The 24,455-nt window shown below is 43.8% G+C and overlaps 1 protein-coding gene and 1 long non-coding RNA gene across 3 annotated transcripts in view; one reads left to right on the top strand and one right to left on the bottom strand.

Moving 5' to 3' along the window:
- MYO1E (myosin IE) overlaps positions 1–20,279 on the top strand; it is a 146,596-nt gene extending 126,317 nt beyond the window's left edge. For both annotated transcript variants that reach the window (XM_037910559.2, XM_037910560.2), the window contains exons 25-28: positions 760–852; positions 5,156–5,360; positions 18,861–19,030; positions 19,616–20,279. In XM_037910559.2, coding sequence (XP_037766487.1) covers positions 760–852; positions 5,156–5,360; positions 18,861–19,030; positions 19,616–19,692 — 545 coding nt within the window. In that variant the 3' untranslated portion in view covers positions 19,693–20,279. The remainder of the gene's footprint in view (positions 1–759; positions 853–5,155; positions 5,361–18,860; positions 19,031–19,615) is intronic.
- LOC122462117 lies at positions 19,923–21,076 on the bottom strand. Its single transcript, XR_006284472.1, has 2 exons — positions 20,644–21,076; positions 19,923–20,270 (listed from the first exon to the last, which is right to left on the bottom strand). It is a non-coding gene; the product is annotated as an uncharacterized LOC122462117 (long non-coding RNA).
- Positions 21,077–24,455: the final 3,379 nt, after the last annotated feature.

The raw sequence follows: 24,455 nt of genomic DNA on the forward strand, positions 1-24,455 counted from the left end.
TTTGCATTGCTCCCTGCTCCATTCGGGTAAGGAAGAGCCACAGATGTAACAGATCTTGTAATAACCTGTTGTCAAATGTTAGAGCCTCTCAAACAGGAGCTTAAGTCTTGTGCACGTCATGAGTTATTTTCAAACCATATTTAGCCTGCTTTGTTCCTATGTTTTTACAGCTGTGGAGTACAGCCCTCTACCTCTCATGCTCCCTTAACACACACACACAATTTTCTCTATAGCCCTTTAATTCAAAAACAGAAGGTGAGTTCTCAGCCACAATATGGCCAGCTTGTGCCACTCCAGTGGTGCAAAGGAGCCATAAAGCTAACTGGTGAAGGATTCTGACAAGGGAGAATCTTCTAGTGGCACAGAGCTGCAGTAACCCTTGGCATAGTGGACTTACAGTATAAAGAAATTACTAGACAAAAGGGTGTGTTTGAAGCACCATTATGCCAGCCCTCCCTCGCTTTTGGAACATTCCTTGGGGCTAATGAGAGTTGGGTGCCACTTTAGACCAGGTTTATGATTAAAGCTCACCTGGACCACAGCTGACCCCAGGACTGGGTGAGTTGGTTAAAATGGCATTAAGTTACCTTTGATCCCCCAGGCCTTCGTGTGCTATGCTAACCACAACTTGGCCAAAACCTGAATTTCAAATGGCTCCCTCTATTCAAGAATGAGGATCTGACATTCATCATAAGGACTTGTTTACTGAATGCTACACAGAGGACGGCAATCTGACAGAGTTTAGTGTGTTTATTTTAGGCCCCACGAGACGGAACATTACCCAAAGCCGAGGGTATTCCCAGAGGACTCAAAGTCAGAATTACCCCATGAGGGCTGCTCCACCTCCCCCAGGTAAGTTATCTTGCGCTTTGGCTAAGGCAGCATTCCAGATTCAATTTCTTTCTTTGATGTCGCAGCTGGGCATCATTCTCCATAACGCTTTGCAGTGGGGGTTTTTTCCCTTCAGTTCTAAAAGTATTTTTGAAATCACTCTAATTGAAATTTGCATGTTTAATTAGGTTCCTCAGTGTGACAGGCGTTATATCAAACCCGTCCTTCAAATCCACTGGCACTTACTCTGAGACTAGTGTTCAGCTGGAGGTGTCTCATGTCTGTTGTCATGGATGCCAATATATATAGCCTCTTGCTACAGAACACTGAATGTGCAGTTGCTTCAATGCATCTTCCATTTTAGGACGCAATATATACACACAGTACAGGGCTAGACAATACTCAGCCTTGTCACTGCGCTCTCACTGCCACACATAATGGAACTGGACTTATGCCTCATTTCCTTCCTGTTATGCAACAGCTTTCGTATATGCTAATGCATGTGAGCTGTGCCGGTACGTAGGTGCAGAAGATGCAGCCTCTCCATGAGAAGTTCTCCCCTTGGGGTTGAATGCAGTCTCTCCATGAGAAGTTCTCCCCTTGGGGTTGAATAAACTAGTTCACTGCATGTTAGCTGTGCTAATAAGTAGGGTGCAAAGTTGAATCCTAGATTGATGTCACTAGACTGTGTCTGTTATTTTCATTTTTGCCCTTAAAATAAGAAATTAGAGTATGAGTTTACAGGAAAGAACGCTATTTCATTTACCTAACACGTCCCAAGATTTCTTTCCAAAATGTCCTTTTTCAATAAGGAGCAACCACTTATCTTAGTAAAGAAGTACAATGCTAGGAGAAAACTTCATGTTTAAAGCGGACACTCTTTGCCAGATTAAATAATAAAAGTCTAAATCATACAGTACTAACTCAGGCAAGACAAAGTTCAGTGTGTGTCTCAGGCGAAGGATTGCGTGGAATTGTTTTCCAAGATGCCAAGCCTGTTTACAACAATTAAGCAATTGGATACTTGCGCTGCAGTAGTTAAGGTTGGATCAACATTTCTTTTACAAAACAGTGCTTCCGGATGTTTGTAATTAGGCAGTAAATATTTGTTCAGGGTTACATGAAAAGTCAAGCCAGCAGCAGCTTGTTTAATTTTAACAACAGTTGCAAACACTCTTGTCAGTGTTTAAGAATCAGGAATGCAAAGGACAGCCACATTGAGTTTAGATCTTGTAGTGGCCCTTATGCTCTGGAGCATCCACAGTTCAATAGCAAATATGGGTGTAATGGGGGACCGCACCCAGGGGACACCCTCTGACAGCCCATCATTGCATCTTTGTCTCAGTTTCCCTGAAGGAGGAACTCCCACAGAAGTTTGTATCTTGAACATCACCCCCTTAGAATTGTGTTTAATTTAGTGATCTGGCTCAGCTTTAGACATGAAGGTTACTGATAGTATTTCAGGAAAAAAAGGATAATGCTAAGTGGCTGCTTCTCATTTAAAGGGAGCATTTTGCAAAGAAATCTTGGTAAGGATTAGGGAACAAAATATTGTTCTGTCCTGCGAGTTTGTAACAAATAAGAGTAATTTAGAGTAAGGGTACAGGTGAAAATAAGAGACCCTACTGATATCCATCTAGGGTTCAACTCTGCACACTACTGACTAGCACAACAAACATGCAGTGATCTACTTTATTCAACCCCAAAGGCAGAACATCACATGAAGAGACCTCCCGCTCTGCATCAGTAGGGAAGATGGGCTGAGTCAGCCTTAATCCATCAACCCAAGTTACATCCAAGCCCCTTATCAGCAGCAAGGCTTTCATGACCCAGAACCCTCTTCTGGAGTCAGGGCTCTTCTTGGCAATAGCTGGGGAATAGTCCCTCCTTTTGGGTCAAGGTCCTCCCATGGAGGCCGAACCAGAAGGACCCTTCTTCAGGACAGCTTATAGTTTCCTGCTGAAAACTCTCCCACCCAGGAGCATTCTCCCTGGGTTTCTATTGCTAGTGTCCCCCCCTCATCAGTATCCCCAGATGCTTTCTCTGTAGAAGACTTCTTCCTAGACTCTCTAGGAACACCCTGTTCTCCTAGTTTCCCCCTTCCTCCCCAGTACCTTCCCTTTTATCATGCTCAGGTGCTTCCCTGCCTAATTAACTACTTCTTAGTTACTCAGTGAGTTAATTAGTCCGAGGTGAACCTGAGTTGCCCCATTCTCCCTTGTGAAGCCTCTCAGAGGCAGGCTGAACCCCTGACCCCTACAGAGGGCTAGCTGCCCTCTGACATCCCTCCAGATCTGTACTAGGTCACTTAGTGATTTTTTGTTTAAAAAAGAAAAAAGATTTTTTAAATAGCCAGTTAACATACAAAAGCTATCTGCTGCTCTTGCAGTGTGTTCTTTATTAGTACACCTGTGCAAGAAACCACCCTTATTAGGCAACCTACTGTGTTAAGAAAACATCCCAGAGTATTCCAAACAGGTAGACTGGGATTGTCAAAGGAAATTAGGCACCATGTGATTTGGGGACCTAAATCCTTAGTCTCTGATGAAAATTCCAGCCACTAAGTACAATTCTACTTGCCCCACAGTGGGGGAAAGCAGACTGTTTGTCAGCCTCTTGAGTGGCCACATAAGAGAGATTCCAATGTATTCATGACCATTTTGAAATCATAATGGGACTACAGATGCACACATTCCTGTGTATGCATTTACTTTAAAATAAACCTTAATAGAGATGTCCATAAAAGATAAGATAAAACTAGATTTTATCTAATAGTCTAGATTGACACATTGGTGCTAGAATTTATTTTTTAGAGTATAGGATCCTGAAAAAGGGTGGGACTTAAACTGCTGCCATAGTATCAGGGGAACTGTCAGGAACTGAAGGTCATGCAATGTCAATGGAAGGCCAGTGTGTCCTAGATTTTCTGTAAACTCTTCCAGGACCCAGTGTCATGAGGAAATACTAATGAATGAACTCCTGTTTCATCACTGTGATTCTTCAGTGTGCTAGTTGTCCAGCTGGCCACTGCTTTTAACTCCATTCAGGGAGTGGAGAGGGTTACCGGATGGTGATGCATGTATTGTGCCCAGTCCTGCTTTGATTTAATTTAGTGGGAGTTTGGGGCATGGAAGGAATGCAGGATTGAGCTCATAAGCCCTGATTCTTCGAGTGATGGTCCGTATGTGGATTCCAAACATGGGTGCACATGCATGCTATATGCACCCATGTTTGGAATCCAAATAGGGACCACACATCTCAAAGAACCTCCAGTTACAGGCAAGTAACTTCTTCTGCAATGACCTCAGAGGTAGGTAGGTGGTGTTTTGTTTTTTTTTAAAAAACTGTGTTTTAGAGGCAAGGTTTCTGGAAGGGCGTGTGAAGTGCTGCACCGTGGTTCAACGACAGGTAAAAGCAGCACCCCTGCTGCAGGGCTCTGTGCAGGCCAGCACAGTCTCTAATGTGTATAAGACCAAGCACTTGCCTTTAACCTCATGCCTCATGCTGTACCGTGCAACATCAGTGGAGGATGGTAAATGCGAGTGACTGATTAGTTACACACACACGCAGTAAATAATTTTCAGAAGTCCCTCCTCATCATGAGTAAACTCTGTCAAATTAAGTTTCTCATTGGCCATATTATCACATGCAAAATCCAAAATAGGAGCCACTATTTGATCTATGAGAGAGTCAGAAAGCATCTGAATACACCTTTTCTATCATTTAGTGCTTCTGTTAAAGCAGGCAAACATTTAAATCAACATTATTTTAAAATAAAAACCTTCGTAAGGTGTAATAAAGCCAGTGTTCAGAGAGCTCTATAGGGTTTTCCCCATCTGACTCCCTTTAACTTTAGGAAGATCAAAGGCTTGACCCAAAGTCCATTGAAGCCATTGGAAGTCCATTGTCTTTACTGGGAAGCCACAGATGGCTAAACCCCCATGCAATGGTTTTAAAACACAAGGGCTAAGGTTAAACAGCAGCCAAGATCAAAAATGCATGGTTTTGCTAAACCAAGAGCTTTGCAAATCCCAGTGATCATTTAGAGTTTTATCACATATCTGAAACTTAAACAGGGGTCATGAACCCTTAAACAAGGGTCTGGGATGAGTTTTCAGTAACTCCGGCCTATGTACAGAGCAAAGTTGGGGATCTCTGCTGAATTTTGCTCTGAGTTTTCAAATTCCTTGAAAGTTGAGTCCAAGTGATAATTGACAGTGGAACTTCAGACAAAGCTGAACACCGCAGAAAGGAGGCCGCCTTTTTGAAAGTCTGTTATTCTCACAGTTGTACGTCATCGGTTCATGCTTTTTTATACTTCTAGGTCACCATCAAAATGGAGTGATAAAAAGTCCACAATTTGTGCCACATCCTCACACTCCAGCAAACCAACGAGCCAGTCAGAAGAACCTGTATACAACTATGGTGCGCCCACCTTTACCACAGCAACTGTCGGCGGGATCAGACAAGACTTCACACCAACCAGAAAGTCTGGACTTCCTCAAGGTGCCTGACCAAGGGGCTGCTGGGTAAGCTTTTATGTGGAGACTCTTTCAAAGAAAGAAGGGCCTGATCATTATAAAGAGGTTCCTGGACTTAAATTATGCATCACTGGTGAAATTATATTGTTTGCATACATGGCCAAATCATGGCATTAAGCTGCGCTCAGATGTCCCATTGACTTCCATAGGATTTCCGCATGCAGAATAATCGTGGGCTCAGGTCCATAATCCATTCACCGTGGAGTCAATGTGAACCAGTTCCAGTATTCACAATGCTAAGATCATGTACTTGCACAGTACCTACTAAAGACTCCCAAAGCATTTTACAGACTTTAATTAAGCCTCCACTCCCCTGTACAAGAGGGATTTTCGTACCCATTTTATGAATGCGTAAACAGTGAGCATAGCTCACTCTGCCTCTGTCTCCCAGCAACTGTCAGAACCCAGGAATTCTTACTCCCAATCCTCTGTTCCAACCATGAGACAGTATTCTCTCTTTGATACTATCTTTAATACTATCTTATTTTCATTATACACTCCATATGGGATTGATTTTTTTTTTTTAATTTTTTTTTGGTGGGGGAAGAATGGCAGGATAATTCATGGCAGGAAACTGATTTTATTGGTGAAATTAGGGGCATATTAATTCCACCCCAATTTGTCTCCTTTGCACTCAGGAGGTGCAATGTAAAGAGCCTGAATACTGGCGATATCTGGACAGCTGAGAATTCCCCCAGCAAGGGGTGCTCTCAACTGGCATATCCAGCCATTCCTAGTCCCTTCACAGGGAGCATACCAGGAAGGGCAGGGACTATGGCTTGAGAACCACTGCTGTCAAGCAATTCTCAGCCAGCACACAGTCCCTTAGTGACCTTTGGCAGCTGGTGTGGATTAGAATAGTCTCAATTCCAGCACTGGGACTAGAGCTGCACAAGGCAGAGAATTGGGGAAGCTATATCCAACTCTGTGATGTCCTGCCCCTGTCTCCTACATTGAAACTGACGATCAGACAATAATCTAGAGAGGGACCCAGCTAGATATACAGTATTAGATAACGATCATACTCAAGTCAAATATGCAGTTAGGGTTGTTACAGTTACTTTGGGAAAGTAACACGTTACTGACTCAGAAGTGTAAACTGGTGATGTACACATTGCCAATTACTTCTTCTGGGATTTATTAGATTACTGGTGACCTGTACATTGTATGGATGAGATGGTACCAAATATCTTTGCTCACACTTGAGATGGAAATGACTCGATTATCAAAGAGAAGTAACAGGAAGTGATGTCCAGGTTACATTTTTTGATGTCAACAGTAAGAGAAATATCTCAGAATCACTTGTTTAAAAAAAGTAATATCTTTCTAAAATCTGTTACTATGACAACTACATGCACTAGGGAAAAATTTCTCCTTGACAGTGGTGCTGAGGTTTTATCAGCTGAAATCAGTAATAGAGATTTCTTTTGTTTTCAGTTATGAATAAGCTATTCTAAATAGTTGCAAATGATTATACCACAATAAATTTGTTGGTCCAAACTCATTGCTAGATGGCCTGTGGTGTCCATGCATTTCCCAATGGACAGGTGTTCCCATCAGCAAAACCACCAGTACACCACCACCACCACCACAGTTGGCAAAGAAGAAGTTCAGAGTGACCAAGGGCTAAATCGGCAATGGAGACTGAACTACCCACTCAACCCTAGCTTTCCCCTCATTGCTCTAGTGCGGGGAAAGCTTGCACAACTGCTGTCCATATTGTCACTGTTATATGGATAAACAGAAGTCTTCAGTCTCCAGGATAACAGTTTAGCACCTTTCCCAAGTGTTGAAATCACAATTTAATAAATATTTAAACACAATATACTTAGTCTTCATTACAGTGACTAAACAATTTCTCCTCTGAGATCTTTCTACTCTGCTTTTTTGCACATTAGTGGAGCTTTGCTTTAGTGGGAATTTTAATGCCAGCTGATTTTCAGATTCAAAGGCTCTTGCCTCTTCGATTATTGTAAAACAAATCTGATCATGAATAATCACTCTGCATATTTCCATGCACGCAGCTCCCTAATTCCTTTTAGTGAGATAGTTGTGGTGTGACTGAGATCCAGATGACCCACAGTACATTCAAATACCAAAGCAGTTATGACTTGTGTAAATAAAAAAACAAATCTGCTGTCAGGAAGTGTTAATAATTGGGCTTGGTGACAGTTGATACAGGTTCCCCTCTGTTGGCTGCAGCCTATTAAAATAAATTTTTGAGTATTCCTCAACAGCCCGCTAGTGTCTGGGGGGGTGGGGAGGGGTTTCCTCCCGAACTGTTAGTTTGTATTGTTACTTCACTGCTTAAAATGGCATTGTCCAGGATGCGTTTTGGCATACTGTTGTTCTTAAGTCTCCATGCTGATTTTGGTCCTGTGTGAGACATGGTGTTCCCTTAGAATGGGTGAGGAAGAGCAGAGATGCAAATTTTGCTCAGTGGAGGGCTATGCTGACAACTTTCCAGGAGCTCAAATTGTACAAAATGGAGTATTTTGTAGGCATCCTATTCTTTTTAATAAATAGAAGTGTGGTTCAGAAATTACAATATTGGAGATTATCACAGATCAAGATGGAGCATTACATTATGAGACTTTGTTTCATTGGGTCTAATCTCCATATGAAAAATATGGGGCAGCCCCAGGATGCATCTGGCCGCAGGCTGCACTTCACACACTGGTGATTTTTTTGGCAGTTACTTAGTATGGTTTAGCCTATCTCGACAGTACCTATAACAAGCACTCTCGCATATGTCTTCTGTGAATTATAGCACTTGCAAGAAATCTACAATGCTCCATGCTGTACTCTAGCCAAATGCTTGCTCAGGTTTCCACTGGAGGCTATTATAAAGGAACACAGCATGTTTAGGATGATAGCAGCCGGAATCCTCTAGCCCATGGGTGGCCAGCCTGTGTCTCCGGAGCCATATGTGGCTCTTCAGAAGTTAATATGCGGCTCCTTGTATAGGCACCGACTCCGGGGCTGGAGCTACAGGTGCCAGCTTTCCAGTGTGCCAGGGGATGCTCACTGCTCAACCCCTGGCTCTGCCACAGGCTCCACCCCTTCCCACCCCATCCCCTGAGCCTGCCATGCCCTTGCTCCTCCCCCCCCAGAGCCTCCTGCATGCCATGAAACAGCTGATCAGGAGGGGTAGGGGGAGGTGCTGATCAGTGGGGCTGCCGGTGGGTGGGGGAGCTGCTGACGTATTACTGTGGCTCTTTGGCAATGTACATTGGTAAATTCTGGCTCCTTCTCAGGCTAAGGTTGGCTACCCCTGCTCTAGCCCACAATTTTCCAGAAATCCCATGATCACTTCCTACCCGGCAAACGGGAGAGGTTGGGTACCTTGGATCTTCTAGAGGACAAATGGACAGCTGCTCTTTTGGAATGGAGCTGTCTGTCGCTTCAGTGACTATCACTTTGGTTAGGGAACAATGAGTCAAGTCTTTTAGTATCTTTTAATATAATAGCTCAGTCTTTCTCATTGAAAGCAGCTTTTCAAATATTTTATGTAGCTTTAAGTCACTAACTGACTCTGAGGTACCTTGGAATAATGAGTGCTGGGTTAGTTTAAGTTTGTATTAGTATAGGAAGAGTAGATGGGGTGAATTACACTTAGATAGTAATAGGGACCATTGTCATCAAAATTAATTCCCTTTCACCCCATGAATACCCCACCCCTTTTTCCCAGACTCTCCTCCCCCAAACAGAGTCTCTCTCCCCCAACCCCTTGCAATAGATTCTTGTCTTCCTATTAAGTGAGGTGGGTCATTTAACCCAGCCCACCACAGCAAGTGGCCAGCTGGCAGCAGTTAGCCAGGTGCTTCATAGTTGTTCTGACTGACTCGTTGCAGAGTTTGAGCTCTCATTGACCCTACTGGCTGGGTCCCAACCATCCTCTGAAGATAGAACAAAAGGTTAAAGTAAAAACCAGGTATTTTGCTTAAAAAGAGTATGAATTTCTCAAACTAAGAGAATCGGAAGGGCTTGCTTTAGTGGCAATCTTCCTACCCCATCCCACCCCGGCTGTCCTGGTGTAGTCACGCTGCTATGTGTAAGGTCACTTCAGCCTTTCCATTGCTACTCTCTATTTATAGACATTTAAAACTCAGTCATAACAATTATGCTCTGGGCTGTAATTTGTTATCCAAGGTCTCAGCCCGACACGGAATCATTTTGCCAAATGTATAGTTTGTATTAAGGATGGCTTGGAAAAAATAGGGATTGGGTTGAACTTTTGCCCAGCCTCTATCCTGACCCCTCCTGTTCTCCAGGATCTCTCATCAGGGGATGGGTGGGCAACTCACTTCCTCTCACCACTGCAAGGTGGCCTTCAGAGGGCAGGCAGGGTGGGAGGGTCCCAGAGCTCAGGATGCAGTCTGAGACTGGAAGTCTACACAGCAGCCCTGCAGCCAGAGCCCCATAACCCTGAGTTGGCGGGCATGGGCCAACCGCGAGTGTCTAGTTGCTGTGTAGACCCTTAGAGTCAGTCAAACACCCCTCGTTTGACCCATGTAGTGGTGGAGCAGCTCAGTCACCCATCTGGTACACTTCAGCCTTATAGACAAGCAGCCATGCCACCCAGTACAGGGAAGTTTTTAGAGGACGTGCGGGTGATCTGCTTTAGTCCCTCCAGTTTAAGATGGTCTTTAGGTGATGGCTAGCCACCCCTCTTTGTCCATTCAATGCTGTTCTATTTGCCCTATGATAATACTTAGCACAGTACTTTGTTTAGCTCTTTTCTTTGTCCAGGCAGTTTACAAAATCATTCATCCTCACCATATATGAGAGAGGTAATTTTATTACATGATGCATCAAAAACTGTAAACGTACATAGAGCCAATTGACTTTCTATGCCAAGAGAAGTTTAGCTGAATTCCCATTGCACTGGAGATTGTTGTTCTGCAGTGCCAAGTAGGGGATTTCTGGTCCTACACGCAAATTTAATATGTATTCATATGTCCCTGTCGATTAGATTAGATGAGATAATCTATTCTATCTTCCTGCTCCACTAACGTTCAACACATTTTCCCTTCTGTGCACCTTTTCTGTATAATGGGCTCTTATCAGCCCTGCCCCCCGCCAAAAAACCCCTTTAATATTGAATTATCTCCTACAGCCTTAAGAGCTTTCTTTTTATTTCCATGATGTTTTATGACCAACACCTAAGAAACAAATGATAGACACTAATTTGACATCATGTCAACTCCTCAAGTAAACTCCAACTTGTATAGTAATAATACCATCATTCTTTGTTCACTAACACCTTACATTTTCCTTTGTTACTTTGTGTAAGGATCCTCATGACTGCATGTCAATTTATTCTTGGTTAAATCTGTTCCTCTGTAGTATTCTTCCTGGACAGGCTGCATCAAATGGGATAATGTGAGTTAAATAATAAACACTTACCTTTGAAATTCGGTTAATAGTTAAGATATATGAAATGCATGTGCAATATAGCATAGTGTCCATCCATCTCATTGTGATGTGTCTGTTTGTTGCCTAGCACAACAGAGCCCTGATCATCTATGACTACGGTCTCTAGTTGCTACCATATTATATCAATATTAAAGGTGTCCATTTAGCAGAAAAGCTAGAGTGAGCCTTATAGTAATACTCCTGGGGTAACTGTGTAAATGACACTTTCATCTCAGTGAAGCTGACTTGTAAACAGATACACCCCAAGCTAGCCCTCAGAATATAACCATTTCATGGTGCTTTACGTGCATTAAAAAGTAGTATTGTAGGTTTAGTCTTGAGGTAGCTGAATGAAGAATTCCCTTTTGCCATACCAGGGAGTGAAGTCCTAAGGCCAGGGGCGTGGAGTGAAAAAGACCATTTGCTTTATACGTATTGCCCAAGAGTACCAGGATGTTTAGATTTGATGTCAAAGCTTTATTTTTATTATTTGACTTTTCTAACACAGAAATGTCCCCTTGCCTTCCCAATTAGGGTGAGGGCAGACTTTTTTTAAAAACCCATCATCTCCAACTTATGAAATGTTTTTCTAGTTTGCTCTGAAAACTGCATGGACTCATGGGTAGAAAAACCACAAGCAGACACAGCGGTAATTGCATCCGGAATGTGAGGGAGCAGCCATATATCTCTTATTGCTGGTCTCTTGCGAAAGGCAGGCTGATATGGAATTTCAAATGAAGGAGGAGGGGAGAATGCCTGGAAGAAGCAGTGTACTGTTGGTGAGGGTAAAGTGTGCTCAGACCTTGAAGGGGTTAAGAATTCCAGTAATTATTTGGAGAGGCTTCACCAGAGTGAGCTCTGGAGGTTTGTGTAAACAGTTTTCCAGAAGTAGGAAGCCAATGGAGGTCTTTGCAAGAGCATGGCATGACTGAATTATTTGATTCTTTGGGAGTGGGGTGGTCATGATTTTGGCAAGCTGAAACAGGGCAGAATGAGAGAGTAAACAGCACTGCAATAATCATCTGGTAGTTATAAAGGGAGGACAGGAGCACATCCACAGACACAAAGGTATGGTAATGTTTTAAGATATGGAAATAAAACAAAAGTCCAAATGATGGACTGTTTGATTTCTAGACATTTTGGGTGCTCTAACACAAACAAGCATGTAAAATGTGATAGTAAGATTGCTGTATGAAACTAGTTTGTGCTATTTTATTTCTGTAAGATTTAGAAAAGTTTGGAGTCTAGTATTTTGCCCAATTGGTGGGGAGCGATCTCAAGTGTCACCTGAGGAAATTGCAGCAGATGATGATAGCTTAAGTTGAGTAACCAGTAATTGATTTAACCTTTTTAACCTTAAGAAGGGTTTGGATGGCCTTTAAAACAAGAGGAAATATGCAGTGGCCTATGGGAGGCCCCAGGGAGAGAAGGGATTCCCAGTGCATTGAGGCAACCTGGGAAGACTTGATTAATTACAATCTTTATAAAAAGTACTATATTCTGAGCAAGCAATCAGCAAGAGAGCAAATTTTATACCACCTACCCCCAGGTACAACATAACTACCTCCTAGCCATATCACAATGACTTACTGAGCAGTATACCTTTCCAGATCACATTTTATAATCTAATCTCATAGCGAAGAATACTGCTCTGCAACTTTCCCCTGTACACATTCTGTAATGCTGTTCATGAATGTTCCAATGGTATGCAGGGGTGGAGGGTAATTCCCCCAGTACAGGTACAGCAAGGGACTGCTGATTACAGTCCTTGGGCTGCACCTCCTGGAGTTGCAACACACAATTAGGCCCTGTTCAAACAATGGAGTTAAATTCTTGCCAATGTATGACAATTTAATCCCTGATCAGGATCAGTCAATGTGCAATCTAGTTGTAATCTATGTTGCAAGTCACTAGAAAAGTCCATCCAGACTCTGTGTGTGTTCCCTATGCTAGAGAAGAATAAGTCTTATATGATGACAAGCAGCCCCATCTACTGGTTTCCAGGCCAGGCTTTCACACACTGTGGCATCCTTAGAATGATATGGTTAGCTCTATGTTGCCAGTTAATATTTTTACAGCTTGTTTTTGATGTAAAAACTGTTTTAATGAAAACTGGAGTATTGGCTCAATCAATCATTCAATATGCTTTTTTCATTGGCTTGATTTACTGTTATTTTTGTAAAAATGAAAAGAGCTCAGATTTGCTTCTCTTGCAAAGTGAAGGAAAATATTCCAGTCCCTACAACTCATCTTTCAGAACTACTCATTAAGTCAAATGCACTGTCCAAATGTCTAATCAGAATTACATCAGAAGTGTCTGGTGTCCTACCTGTATTTGGAAACATGAATTGGGCTGCTTGCCTCCTCCCACAGGAAAACCTATGAGAGGGAGGTAAAGAAGGGGGGGAATCCCAGAGGCTTTCATTGAAGTGTTGTCTTCCCAATCATTCCTTCCAGCGGGGCTGTCTCCTTGTAGAAATGGGGCCTGCCTCAAACCCCTTGCATTGCTTGGAAATTGCATGAAATCCCTGGGAAATGCATGCACAAAGGTGTATTTAGGCATCCAGGGCTAAATAGGGAGATTTGCCTGAGTTTGGGGCCAAAGCTTTCAAACTCAGCAATGCAAAGCACAGCTGGCTTAGAAAACATGCTGCCAGTAACAGAAACAGTCACTCTATGGAAAGGCTTCCAAAGCACTAAGGCCTTAATATCATCCAGTGTTTTCCTGATTATTTTTCTGGGGCACGTGTTGAGGCTTGTTCTCATTGTGTGATTCCAGGGAATTGGATACGAATTGCCATGTTGAAGTTTAATTCTTCAATTGCAGTAGGCTAGTTGGATCTCCTGCTATGCACCGAATAAACACAAACTCTCATTCTGGCTATTATAAGGGTAATCTTCTGGAGGGCTAAAGCAGATAGTACTTCACTTGGCATTTACAGCTATGGAAAGAAAACTTCTCACAGGCATTTGAATCCAGGTGGCTCTCTCTTGCCATCGAGTCTCTGAATTCCTATTCTCTCTTCTACCAATCAGAAGTGTCTTCCTCCTCATTCTCTCTCATTAGCACAGCCCTACACCTGTGGTTGCCTGAACAGCTAGAGGTAGCACCCGAGTACCAGCTACCAGGTGCCCACATAGCTATCCCTCTCCCTCAAGTGGGGTTGCCATCTGTCCTAAGGCATTTGGGATTTTTGTGAGGTTGATGTAGGGCTTGCAGAATCTGACGGCCTCTCACAAACCCATTCAGGGTTGATGCAATGTCTGCACAGCTCAATAGCAATATGGAAAAAGCTCTTTGTTACCTGCCATGGACTCTTTGTAATAGACTCTTGGCTTTGCCACAAAGGAGAGTTCTTCTGAAACTTCAGCAGCTTTCTTTCACAACGGGTGCAGCTAACAATCCCCTGCTGGTGCATTCATCAGTTCCCCCTGCCCATTTGACTTTTGGAATCCAGAGCTCATTGCTTCCCTCTGTTTTGATTATTGGGCCACATACCATATAGTTCATCCACCGAGGAACACATTTATATACATTACACATACACACAGGCTAACTACAGAACTGTCATTCATTTCCAATATTAATGTGCCTAGTTTCCTGCCTGGTCTCAGAAGTAAAAGCAAAAGTTCAGGGGGAAAATGAAAGTCCTTCCGGTGCAGTTTTATTTAAGTGTTAGCTCCCAGAAGACCTTTGTTCTGTACAGGTGTTCGATGTAATATGAAAAAACACCACAGAAATAAAAGCACCTAAGTGCTTTTTCATTTTTATCCTTGACTAACGAATTCAATCCTCAGTACACTTATTGTGTCTCCTCATTAATGTTAATAGCAATTGCAAGCGTTCATCCATGGGAGAGCAGCTTGTGAATTCTCTCCTCTCACTGGCTGACCAGAGAGATAATAAATATAAAATCAAAGGAAAAAACCTCGCAGACCTGAAGTAGCCCTGTGTAAGCTTGAAAGCTTGTTTCTCTCACAAATAGCATTTGGTCCAGTAAAAGATATTATTACCTTTCCCACCTTGTTTCTCTAATATTTTGGGATCAACACAGCTACAACAACTGTTAGTGGTATTTTAACTCTTTATCTCACAGTAATAAGTACAAGGGAAAGGCCCACAAAGAGAGGAGTCAGGCTACAGGGAACATTGTCATATTCAATAACATTTTTTGAAATCCCACTGTTACTTTACAGCAGGGGTTCTCAAACTGGGGGTCAGGACCCATCAGGGAGTTGTGAGATTATTACATGAGGGGCCACGAGCTGTCAGACTCCACCCCAAACCCTGCTTTGCCTCCAGCATTTATAATGGTGTTAAATATATTAAAAAGTGTTTTTTATTTATAAGGGGGTCACATCCAGAGGCTTGGTATGCGAAAGTGGTCACCACTACAAAAGTCTGAGAGCCACTGCTGTACAGCAAGTTAAGTTAGTCACTGGCATAGGTTCTTGGAGGGTTCTTCTTCATCACAAATAATATATTCCTGAGGAAGAGATGCAGTTTCTATTCCTAGCAGACAAGGGACAAGCCAGCGTGGTATGGATTTGGTTTTTCAAAGTCTCACCCAACATATGGCGTTTTGTGGGTAGTGGTGGTTAGCTTGTTTGTTGTTGTTTTTTTGGGAGAGTGGGGGTTCAAAATCAGGTTTAATTTTATCTGAACCACCGAAGGCTGGTGGTGGTGGGAGTTCCAGTTTTATCACATCTTAAATTTTTAGGGGCTGTTGCTGGCAATTTAAGGTATACATCCATTTATTCTACAGAACTGGCCTACTGGCCTCCTAACTCCCGCTGCTATACCAGTAAAATAAAAACCAGCAGGATCTTATTAAAGGGGAAAAGGAAAAATGCCACATTTATTGTGAATACAGAAAGAATCATAGTAAGCAGTTAGTTATAGCTATAACATTCCATTCAATTTCATATTTATTCACACATTCATTCATACACACACACAGGTTCTGCAAGGTTGTTATCATAGTTACCAGCCTTAGAGTTGCTCATGCCAAGCCACTGGTCAGGTGGCCTGGACATGAGGAGGGAGCAGGGCCTTGTCAGATGCTCATCTGATGCTCCTGGAAGTTGGTTTGCAGAATCAGACCCCAAAGTTCTCACTTTCTAGAGTCCATTTTTATAGGAATTTCTTCCTATGCCAGTCTGTGGGAATTGCTTCATCATGCTGTTGCTGAATCAATCAGCAGATGGCACATTCCTGATGGCTCCGTGCTGCCAGATGTTATCTTATTCTTTGGTTCGCCCATCCTTGAGGCTGTTGGGTGGATTCTAGTCTGCCCTCCGGGGGTCCTCTGGTTATTTCCACTTGACGCCTTCTTCGGCCGATGGACACTGGATTCTTAGGCTGGCACCTCCCTGATCATTCAGTTATTATCCACACCAAGCATCCATCCACATACATCCTCTATCTCTATTTTAATCACAATTGTTAACAAAGCGAGATGAATACAACAAAAGGGCGGGGAGTCTCTGGGTGCTGTTTCTGTTGTTACAGAGTATTGCTTTGAGTCTCTCTGTGTGTGAGTAGTAGTTGTTACAAAGAATTGCTTTGAAAACAGACTCTGTCTTAGAATGTACTAACACAATTAGCAGCTTGCAAGTTTCACACAGAGAGGGAGAGAAACAGTACCAAAAACCAAGAGACCTCTTAATTAGTAATACCCTGGAATTTAAACTCTGGGGAATCAAACTCATTTGTGATTTTAATACAGAACTTCTTTAATATGATCCAACACTGCCTGCAACCAAAATCTCATAGCTCAGGTAAGCCTCCTCTGAACTCGCAGCTGTGAACCCAAGAGAGTGAATGATTGTTATTACTTTGCTCCAGATGCTTTCTATGGCATCATCCAGGCCCGCCAGGCGCAGGGGCGGCAAAAGGGGCAATTGCCCAGGGACCTGGGTGATTTAAAAGGGCCCAGCCGCTGCTGCAATAGCAGCGGCCGGGAGCCCCAGGCCCTTTTAAATCACCCGGACGGGCCGCAGGGCTCCTAGGTACATGTGGGGTGGTACTGGCAGCGGCGAAGGCAGCTGGGCGGGCATGTGGACGAGTGCGCCCAGCAGCACAGCTGACAACAGCTCGCTGGGCACCAGCAGCGCAGCACACCCCCTCTCCCCCGCCCCCACTTCAGGGAATGCCATTGTCACTTCTCATATTTGTATCTTAAAAAAATATCTAGCAATATTCAGGAAGGCATCTTTGGCTATGATCTTTTCAGGCAGTTCAGTATATCACTATCACTAAGATTGGTCTCTGTCCAAAGATACAAAGCTCCACATTCAGCACATGCATACAAATGACTTTTCCTCTCAAGAGCAGATAAAGTCCAATATTTTTCCTAGCAATTAAAATGTGTGTTGTATGTTTTATTTCAACTTCCTCTTCCATAGCATATGTACTGCATGCAATCCTTCATATCCTCTAAAGAATTGATTTCATACCAGGTAGTTGAAGGCTGCGATCATATCTCCCCTCACTTTTCTCTTCTGAAGACTAAATAAGTCCAGTTCCCTCAGCTTCACCGTATAAGTCAGGTGCCCCAGCCCCCTAATCATTTTCATTGCCCGCTGCTGGACTCCCTCCAATATCATTCCATAATGTATGTATTTAATTTAAATATATAATTCAAAATAAATTCTATAGCTCATATTTAGGCTCACAATTTGTTTAATGCTGGTGCTTTAACTGGGAAAAACGTTAACTACATGAAGCAACGCCACACACTTACGTATAGTGGGTTCTCATGTGTTTATCACTAGGCTAAAAAGTAGTGTCGTAAACCTCAGCCATCCCATTCTAGGGGGCCCAGTGACTGTCTGTCCTGGGGCCCGGAATTGCTGTCGGTGGGCCTGTCATCATCTGTTCAGAGCAAATACAAACATTCTAGACCAATAGCAGATACCCCTTAGCAGACAGACACATTAGGAAAAGCTCTTTCTGGCCATTGTTAATGCTTCAAGATTTTAATGTGCCCACAGACCTTTCTTCCCATAAAGCACATTACAAAGTTTAAAATTGCAACCACTTACAAGCATATTTTAGGGCCACACCCCTACTGATAGATCACTTAAGAAATGCAGCTCTTCTCAAGCAAAGAAGAGCGGCACACTATAAGTCTGGCATGACCCTGCCCTGGCACAACTCAGCTGCCTCACATATCAGTGCACTCTTTGCTTTAGTGCACTGCAGGGGCTTTTTGTGGGGCTCTGACTCCACACAATATATCTGCTTTCTTCCACCCCCATTGCCTGCCTGCTCCTTTCCTTTCCTCTCATTTCTCCTCCTCCCCCTGCACTTAGCCTTGGATTCTTGGAGGGACTGTAGCCACTCCAGTAACGTCATACCACATCACCCAGTGCTTCACATTTGAGCACAGATAAAATCTATAGACACTAGGAGCTGATGCAAGTGCAGTATCACTGTCCTGCCTAACCATAGCATTGGAACAACAGTGAGCTTGTGAGAAAGGAAGGCGTTTTATATCAGAGGCAGAATCTCTGGCAAAGGGCGCCCTGCAGCTTAAATGTATTTTGTGTGTTTGGGGGCAGGGAAAGGCAAATGGTGAGCCCTCTGTGAAGTGCTCTTTTATTACAAGTGCTAAAAGAGCTGAAGTGGGCAATCTCTGGCTCAAGGCAAAGCTTACTTATGTAGGTAAAGCAGCACAGAATTACTGTGATGTGGTTACTCTGGAGATAAGTATTTGGAGAACTGGAACCTCCTACCTCTTTGGCTACCGTTTGTCACAGAAGACGATAATGTAATGTGCACTACAGCCCCTCTCTGGGAGACATAGTGGGGGGAGAAAGGACTACATCCTGCTCCATGCACATGGATGCTCCTATGACCTAACAAGTCTGTCTTCTATAACTACTGTGATATTTACAGGGGAATCTAAGTGAGCAGGCTTGGCCCTCAAATCCAGAGAGTGCTTTCCATTGTCTGACCCAGTGATGTAATGGAGCAAAGTGCAGTGGGGTTGGTTGAGTGTATATTCATAGTTACAGTCTTGGAGCATTTCCCCTGTCAATTACTCTTGTCCTCCCCCCGCGCAGTGTTCGCAGGCAGACAACAAACCGGCCCCCACCAGCTGGAGGGAGACCTAAACCACATCCAAAACCCAAGCCTCAGGTACCACAGTGCCGGGCACTGTATGCATATGATGCTCAGGACACAGATGAACTTAGCTTTAATGCCAATGACATAATTGATATAATCAAAGAAGGTAAGTAAAGAGGTTGGTGGTTTTTTGTTTGTTGGTTTTAAATGTCCTTTGTGAACAAATTACTCCAAGCTCCCCAGGGCACACTGTTATTGTTAATGTGGGGTTTCATAGCCAACTCCCTGGACATTTTCCTGGAGAATGACTCCTGCATTTCTTGAAGCAGTAGGTGGTCTGCTTTTAGGACAGGCAGGATAAGGAGGAGCCATCACACCTATATCGTGCCCACCCTAGATTGCTCAGTTATTCCCCACTGGGGAGTCCAAATTCAAGTGCCCCCCCATAGCCTCTGGTTGCATGTATAAGACCATGACAACGGCTAAAGCACATCAGCTGAAAAGCAATTAGTGATGCAGTTCCAAAGCCAATCCCCCCAGTGAACAGATAAGGCCTTGCAGTGTGTCCAGAAGGTTAGCCAGTCCAGGCTCTCATAGCCCTTTGCATTTGGTCTCTAAGGAGTACCTGTAGAAGAGTTTTGCCAGTCTGCACAAAACGGACATAAATCAAAGAAGGCTAAAAAGGAGGGAGACTGAATATGAAATAAGGATTTCTAAAACCTCATTGCTCATTCTGCTCTTTTTGTCACAGATCCCTCAGGCTGGTGGACAGGCAGATTACGAGGGAAGCAAGGACTGTTCCCCAACAACTATGTGACCAAGATATAACAAAATGCAAAGAAGGTTTTGTTAAATGAAGGATGGCACGACACTACCAATAGTTGAAAAATAGGATGCTTTCCCCTCCCACTCTCGCATGAGGACAAATGGCAGTTCTTTGCCAAGGCCTATAATTCTTAGTGGCATCTTCACCAGTGAAGTTGTATACAAGCAAGAAAACTAGTCACTCAGTTTACTGTCCATAAAGCAAACATGAAAATCTATGCCTCAGATACATGTATGAAAGCAGTGAAAAACAAATTATTTATTATATTTAAACCTGTTTCTAGTGCAGAGTGAATGAAGAGGTGTTGTAGTCCTTACAGTTTTCCTGAAACTGCACAGTGCTTTGCAATCTAGGATTAGGGACTTTGGAAAGGTTGTATTTAACAAGTGCCTTTAGTTTATATAAAAATGATGGCATTACATGCACATTTCCTCTGATGCAGATCACTCTGGGGAACATGGTAAGAATGCTGCTACATGTCACAGATTTAGGATTGGTGATGGTATATTTAAATAGTTCTGTACAGATGTGTAATGGAGCTGGTTTGCTTGCCAGTAAAGTTTAGGGATTCCAAAAGGCACTGAAAAAAGAAAAGAAAAGAAAAGTACTGTATGCTATACAATGATGCCTTCTTCATGATTTATATTAGAATATGGCTGGCCCATGTTGGATTTATGCTTAATGCTGTACCTGTTACAGGAAGCAACTCTTTCCCCCTGAGCTGTACATGTATAGGAGCAGATCATATACTGTATATAAAAAAAATCTAATATTGTAGAAACATGTATGAATGTATAATGTAGTATTCACTGTACTTATCCATAAAGTAGTTTTATTAGAAGTTTTGTGCCAGGTACTTCCAACCATGCACTATTCCTTTTTAATGATAAAACCAGTGTTAATGCTTTTAAGCCCAGTTGCCTCCCTGACCATTTAAAATGGCTGTTGCTTACCATGCAGATATCATCAGCATCCATTCTTTTTCTCCTGACACTCCACCAATAAAATTCAGGAACCAATGAGCTGAGTTGGTTTGTTAAATTTGTAATATTTCTGTTTTGCATGCATGAGTACCTGGAACTCTTTTCAGAATGGATAACTAAGCTCCCAGTGTATGGAGTTCCAGAGAAGGAAGCAGTAGGGTCTGTGAATATATAAAAAGGCTTTGATCTGAAGAGAGAGGTAGTGAATATTCTTCTTAGCCCCTGTATGATTGGTTAGAGCAGTGGTGGGCAACCTGTGGCCTGCATGTAGCTAATCAGGGTAATTGATTGCAGGCTGCAAGACAGTTTGCTGATGTTGACCATCCACAGGCATGGCCCCCCACAGCTGTGGTTTGCTGTTCCTGGCCAATGGGAGCTGCAGGAAGCAGGGGGCTGTAGGGCCGTGCTAGCCACTGCTTCCCACAGCTCCCATTGGCTGGGAATGGCAAACCACGGCCGCTGGGAGCTGTGGGGGATAGTCCTGCAGATGGTCAACAACAGCAAAAAGTCTCGTGGCCTGCAATCAGATTATCCTGAAGGATCACAGGTTGCCCACCACTAGGCTAGAGGGAAGTACTGCACAAGCGAATATGAAGTGGATTTTAAAGGCAGTCTTCTGAAGTTTAAATCTGGGACCTGCAATGAGCCTAAACTGCCCGACACCACTGTCCCTCCACAATGCACTGGTTGTAGATTATGTGCCTAAAAGGGTGGACTGAGCACTATACAGAAACAGCCAAAACCAAGCATAGTCCTTGGCCCCAGCAGTTTACAATCCAAAGTCAAATGTGAAAGGCCAACTTGGAATAGCCAACAAAGGAAAGTCAGGGAGAGCTGATAAAAGAGAAGGTACTATTTTAAAAAGGGGACATAAGTATTAGCTTACTTCTCCTACGTAATAGAGTAGGAGTTACTTTTGAGAGGATTTTTGAGAGTGTTTTGGTGAACAAGTTTTAGGAGTGTGTTCCTTGGAACCAGCTCAGCACAAGGGTCCAGGGGAGCGGGAGTAGAATTGCCTCAGCACAGGAACTTCACCCTGGGGAAGCAGCATCTGTCAATAGGCAGCAGGAGAAATACAAGAAGGGATTACAAATTCAGAGTTGAGATAACATTAGAAGGGTCAGCATGTGGCACTTTCCCCTTAGAATTTGTTCTGTTTGTATAGCACTGATTAAAGGGAATTTTGGTCTGAAGAGGGCTCCTAGTCACTACAGTGATGTAAATAATAGAGGTGGGTTCAGGTAACCACACTGGACCTGGCAGTATGCGGTAAAATTGTCACCATCACTGCACTAGCTGAGGCACATACTGTCATTTTTCTCACACACTGACCCCTATAGCACAAAGGTAAATGGTTTGAGTGTTGTACAATATGTAGTTTAATTAAGGCTGGTTTGCTTAAGTCCCTGCTCAATTGATCAGCTGCCATTTTTATTGTGCACCTTCACATGTAACAAATGAGTATGCAATAATGCAAATATATAATTATAGTCAATTTAGTCATAGTGGAATCCCTGTCAATATGCTATAGACTTCCATGAATTCAAGAAGTTGGGCTAAGACTTACATCTAATATAAACAGGAAGAAGTTTGATTCTTGTTAAGAGATTTGATTTGCTAATGTACTTCATAGTGTTTGCTAGTATTGTAAACTTCTGTTAATACAGTTAGCCTAAGACTTGTCTACATGACAGGTGTTTCTGATTAGGTAGGGAATCCACTTGAAGCTATTCCTGAATAACCCCCTGTTGAGACACACTGCAAGGGCACCTGACCGACTCTACAGAAGGCAAACCATTAAAGGGAGTGGCAGTGTGGATGCAGTGATCTCAGATACCATCCCACAGGCATATGGCCAGTGCAGCAGATTCCTAGTAACACTATTGTTGACTGTTGAGGTACAAGTATAAAGATAACCAAAGTTTTTCCAGAGGAATAGTTTGACACCCCTCCCCCCCCCCAAAAAAGTCTTAAGCAGCCTGGCACTGTCCCAATTGACATGAAATTTACTGACCATTTAGGCCTCAACCCATTCCAGAACTTTGGACTCCCACACTGCAGGAGAGCACTCCACTACTACAGTAGTATATTTTCTGGGGCAGGTTTGTCTTCTGTTGAAGCTGCTCCAAGTTCAAACCCTTGCACTAGTACCTAATGAGGTGGGTCTCCCTCCTTCTAGGTTAGCACCTAAACCACATGCTTTCTTTAGCCCAGGGGTTGACAACCTATGGCACAAGCTGATTTTTAATAGCACACTGCTGCTTGCTGAGTCCCAGCCACCAGCCCTGCTCAGCCTGCTGCTGAACCCAGGCCAGGACCCCAGCAGGCAGCAGCATGCCATTAAAAATCCTGCCCACCCTGGCCTGCTCTTCTCCGCCCCCCCCCCCAGGCGGGGTGAAGAAGCTTGATCCTGCTAGCTGCTGCTGCAGAGCAGGCAAGCTCCCCCTTCCCTGAGCATGCTGGGTTCTTGCCCCTCCCTCCCTGCCACTGATCAGCTGATGGACCTTGCGAGGGAGGGGGAGAAGCAGAGCCACAGCAAGCTGGCTGCTCCTGGGAGGAGGCAGAGAAGAGGTGGGGGACAGAGCTGTGGAGCACCCCCATGACCCCAGCTCTCTGCCCTGACCCCAGCACCCCCCACACACACCCAGCCCCCACTCCAGCACCCCCTCACATGCCCCCAGCCCTGACTGTTGCACCCCCCACATTCCCACCCTGAGCACCAAACAGGAGCTCCTGCACCCCCCCCCCACCACATTCCCAACTGCACCCCTCATACCAAATGGGAGCTACCCAGGTAAGCACTCCACCCCCAAACCTCCTGCCAACCCTGAGCCCCCTCCCTCATTCTAGCTCCTGGCCAGACCTTATACCCCAACCTGCTCCTTCACCCCCAGCCCTGTACTCAATGCACTCCCACCCTTAGCTTAGTGCAGAGAGAGGAAGAGAAGGCGCTAGAACCAGGGAGAAGGTAGGTACCCACTATATGGGCAGGGCCAGCAGCTGGGACCCTGGCTGGCAGGAGCCGGCAGATGGAACCCCAGACTGGCAAGAGGCTGAGTGGCAGCGGGCTGAGCTGCTCAGCCCACTGCCGGTCTGGGATCCTGGCTGCTGGCCCTGCTCAGCCTGCTGCTGGCCAAGGTAAACTGAACCCCAGGCTAAGCGGTGTAAGATCAGCATTTTAATTAAATTTTAAATGAAGCTTCTTAAATATTTTGAAAATGTTGTTTACTTTACATGACAGTTTAGTTATATAATATATAGACTTCTAGAGAGACCTTCCAGAAAAGGTTAAAATGTATTACTGGCATGTGAAACCTTAAATTAAAGTCAATAAATGAAGACTTGGCCTACCACTTCTGAAAGGTTGCTGACCCCTGCTCTAGCCCAATAGCCTTCCATTGGGATTCATAGTAATAATTCATAATGAACTAACGAGTAGCTGAACTATCTTAATTCAAGCAGCTTTTGGAGGGGGAACCCTTTTCTTTACTCTAATTGCCAGTTTCCAGCTACCTTCCTTCTTCTGATAGGAGTAGGAAGCTTTAGTTACATGGACTTGAATCAAGCCATCACTTACAGGGGTAGATTTTTTCCCCCTTCTCCAGGCAGCTCAGCCCTGCAAGAGTAACTGTCTGGACATAAGCTACAGTTTCAGCTTTATACATGTCCCACTTCTGCTGGCCTCCATGTATCATGCACTCTACTCACTAAATGTAGATGTTCAGGGGCTTGGCATGGGACTACAACTACATTCATGCAGAGAAGTGTTGCCAGACTGGGGC

Source organism: Chelonia mydas, chromosome 10, assembly GCF_015237465.2.
Source record: "Chelonia mydas isolate rCheMyd1 chromosome 10, rCheMyd1.pri.v2, whole genome shotgun sequence".
In the NCBI taxonomy this organism is placed as follows: domain Eukaryota; kingdom Metazoa; phylum Chordata; order Testudines; family Cheloniidae; genus Chelonia; species Chelonia mydas.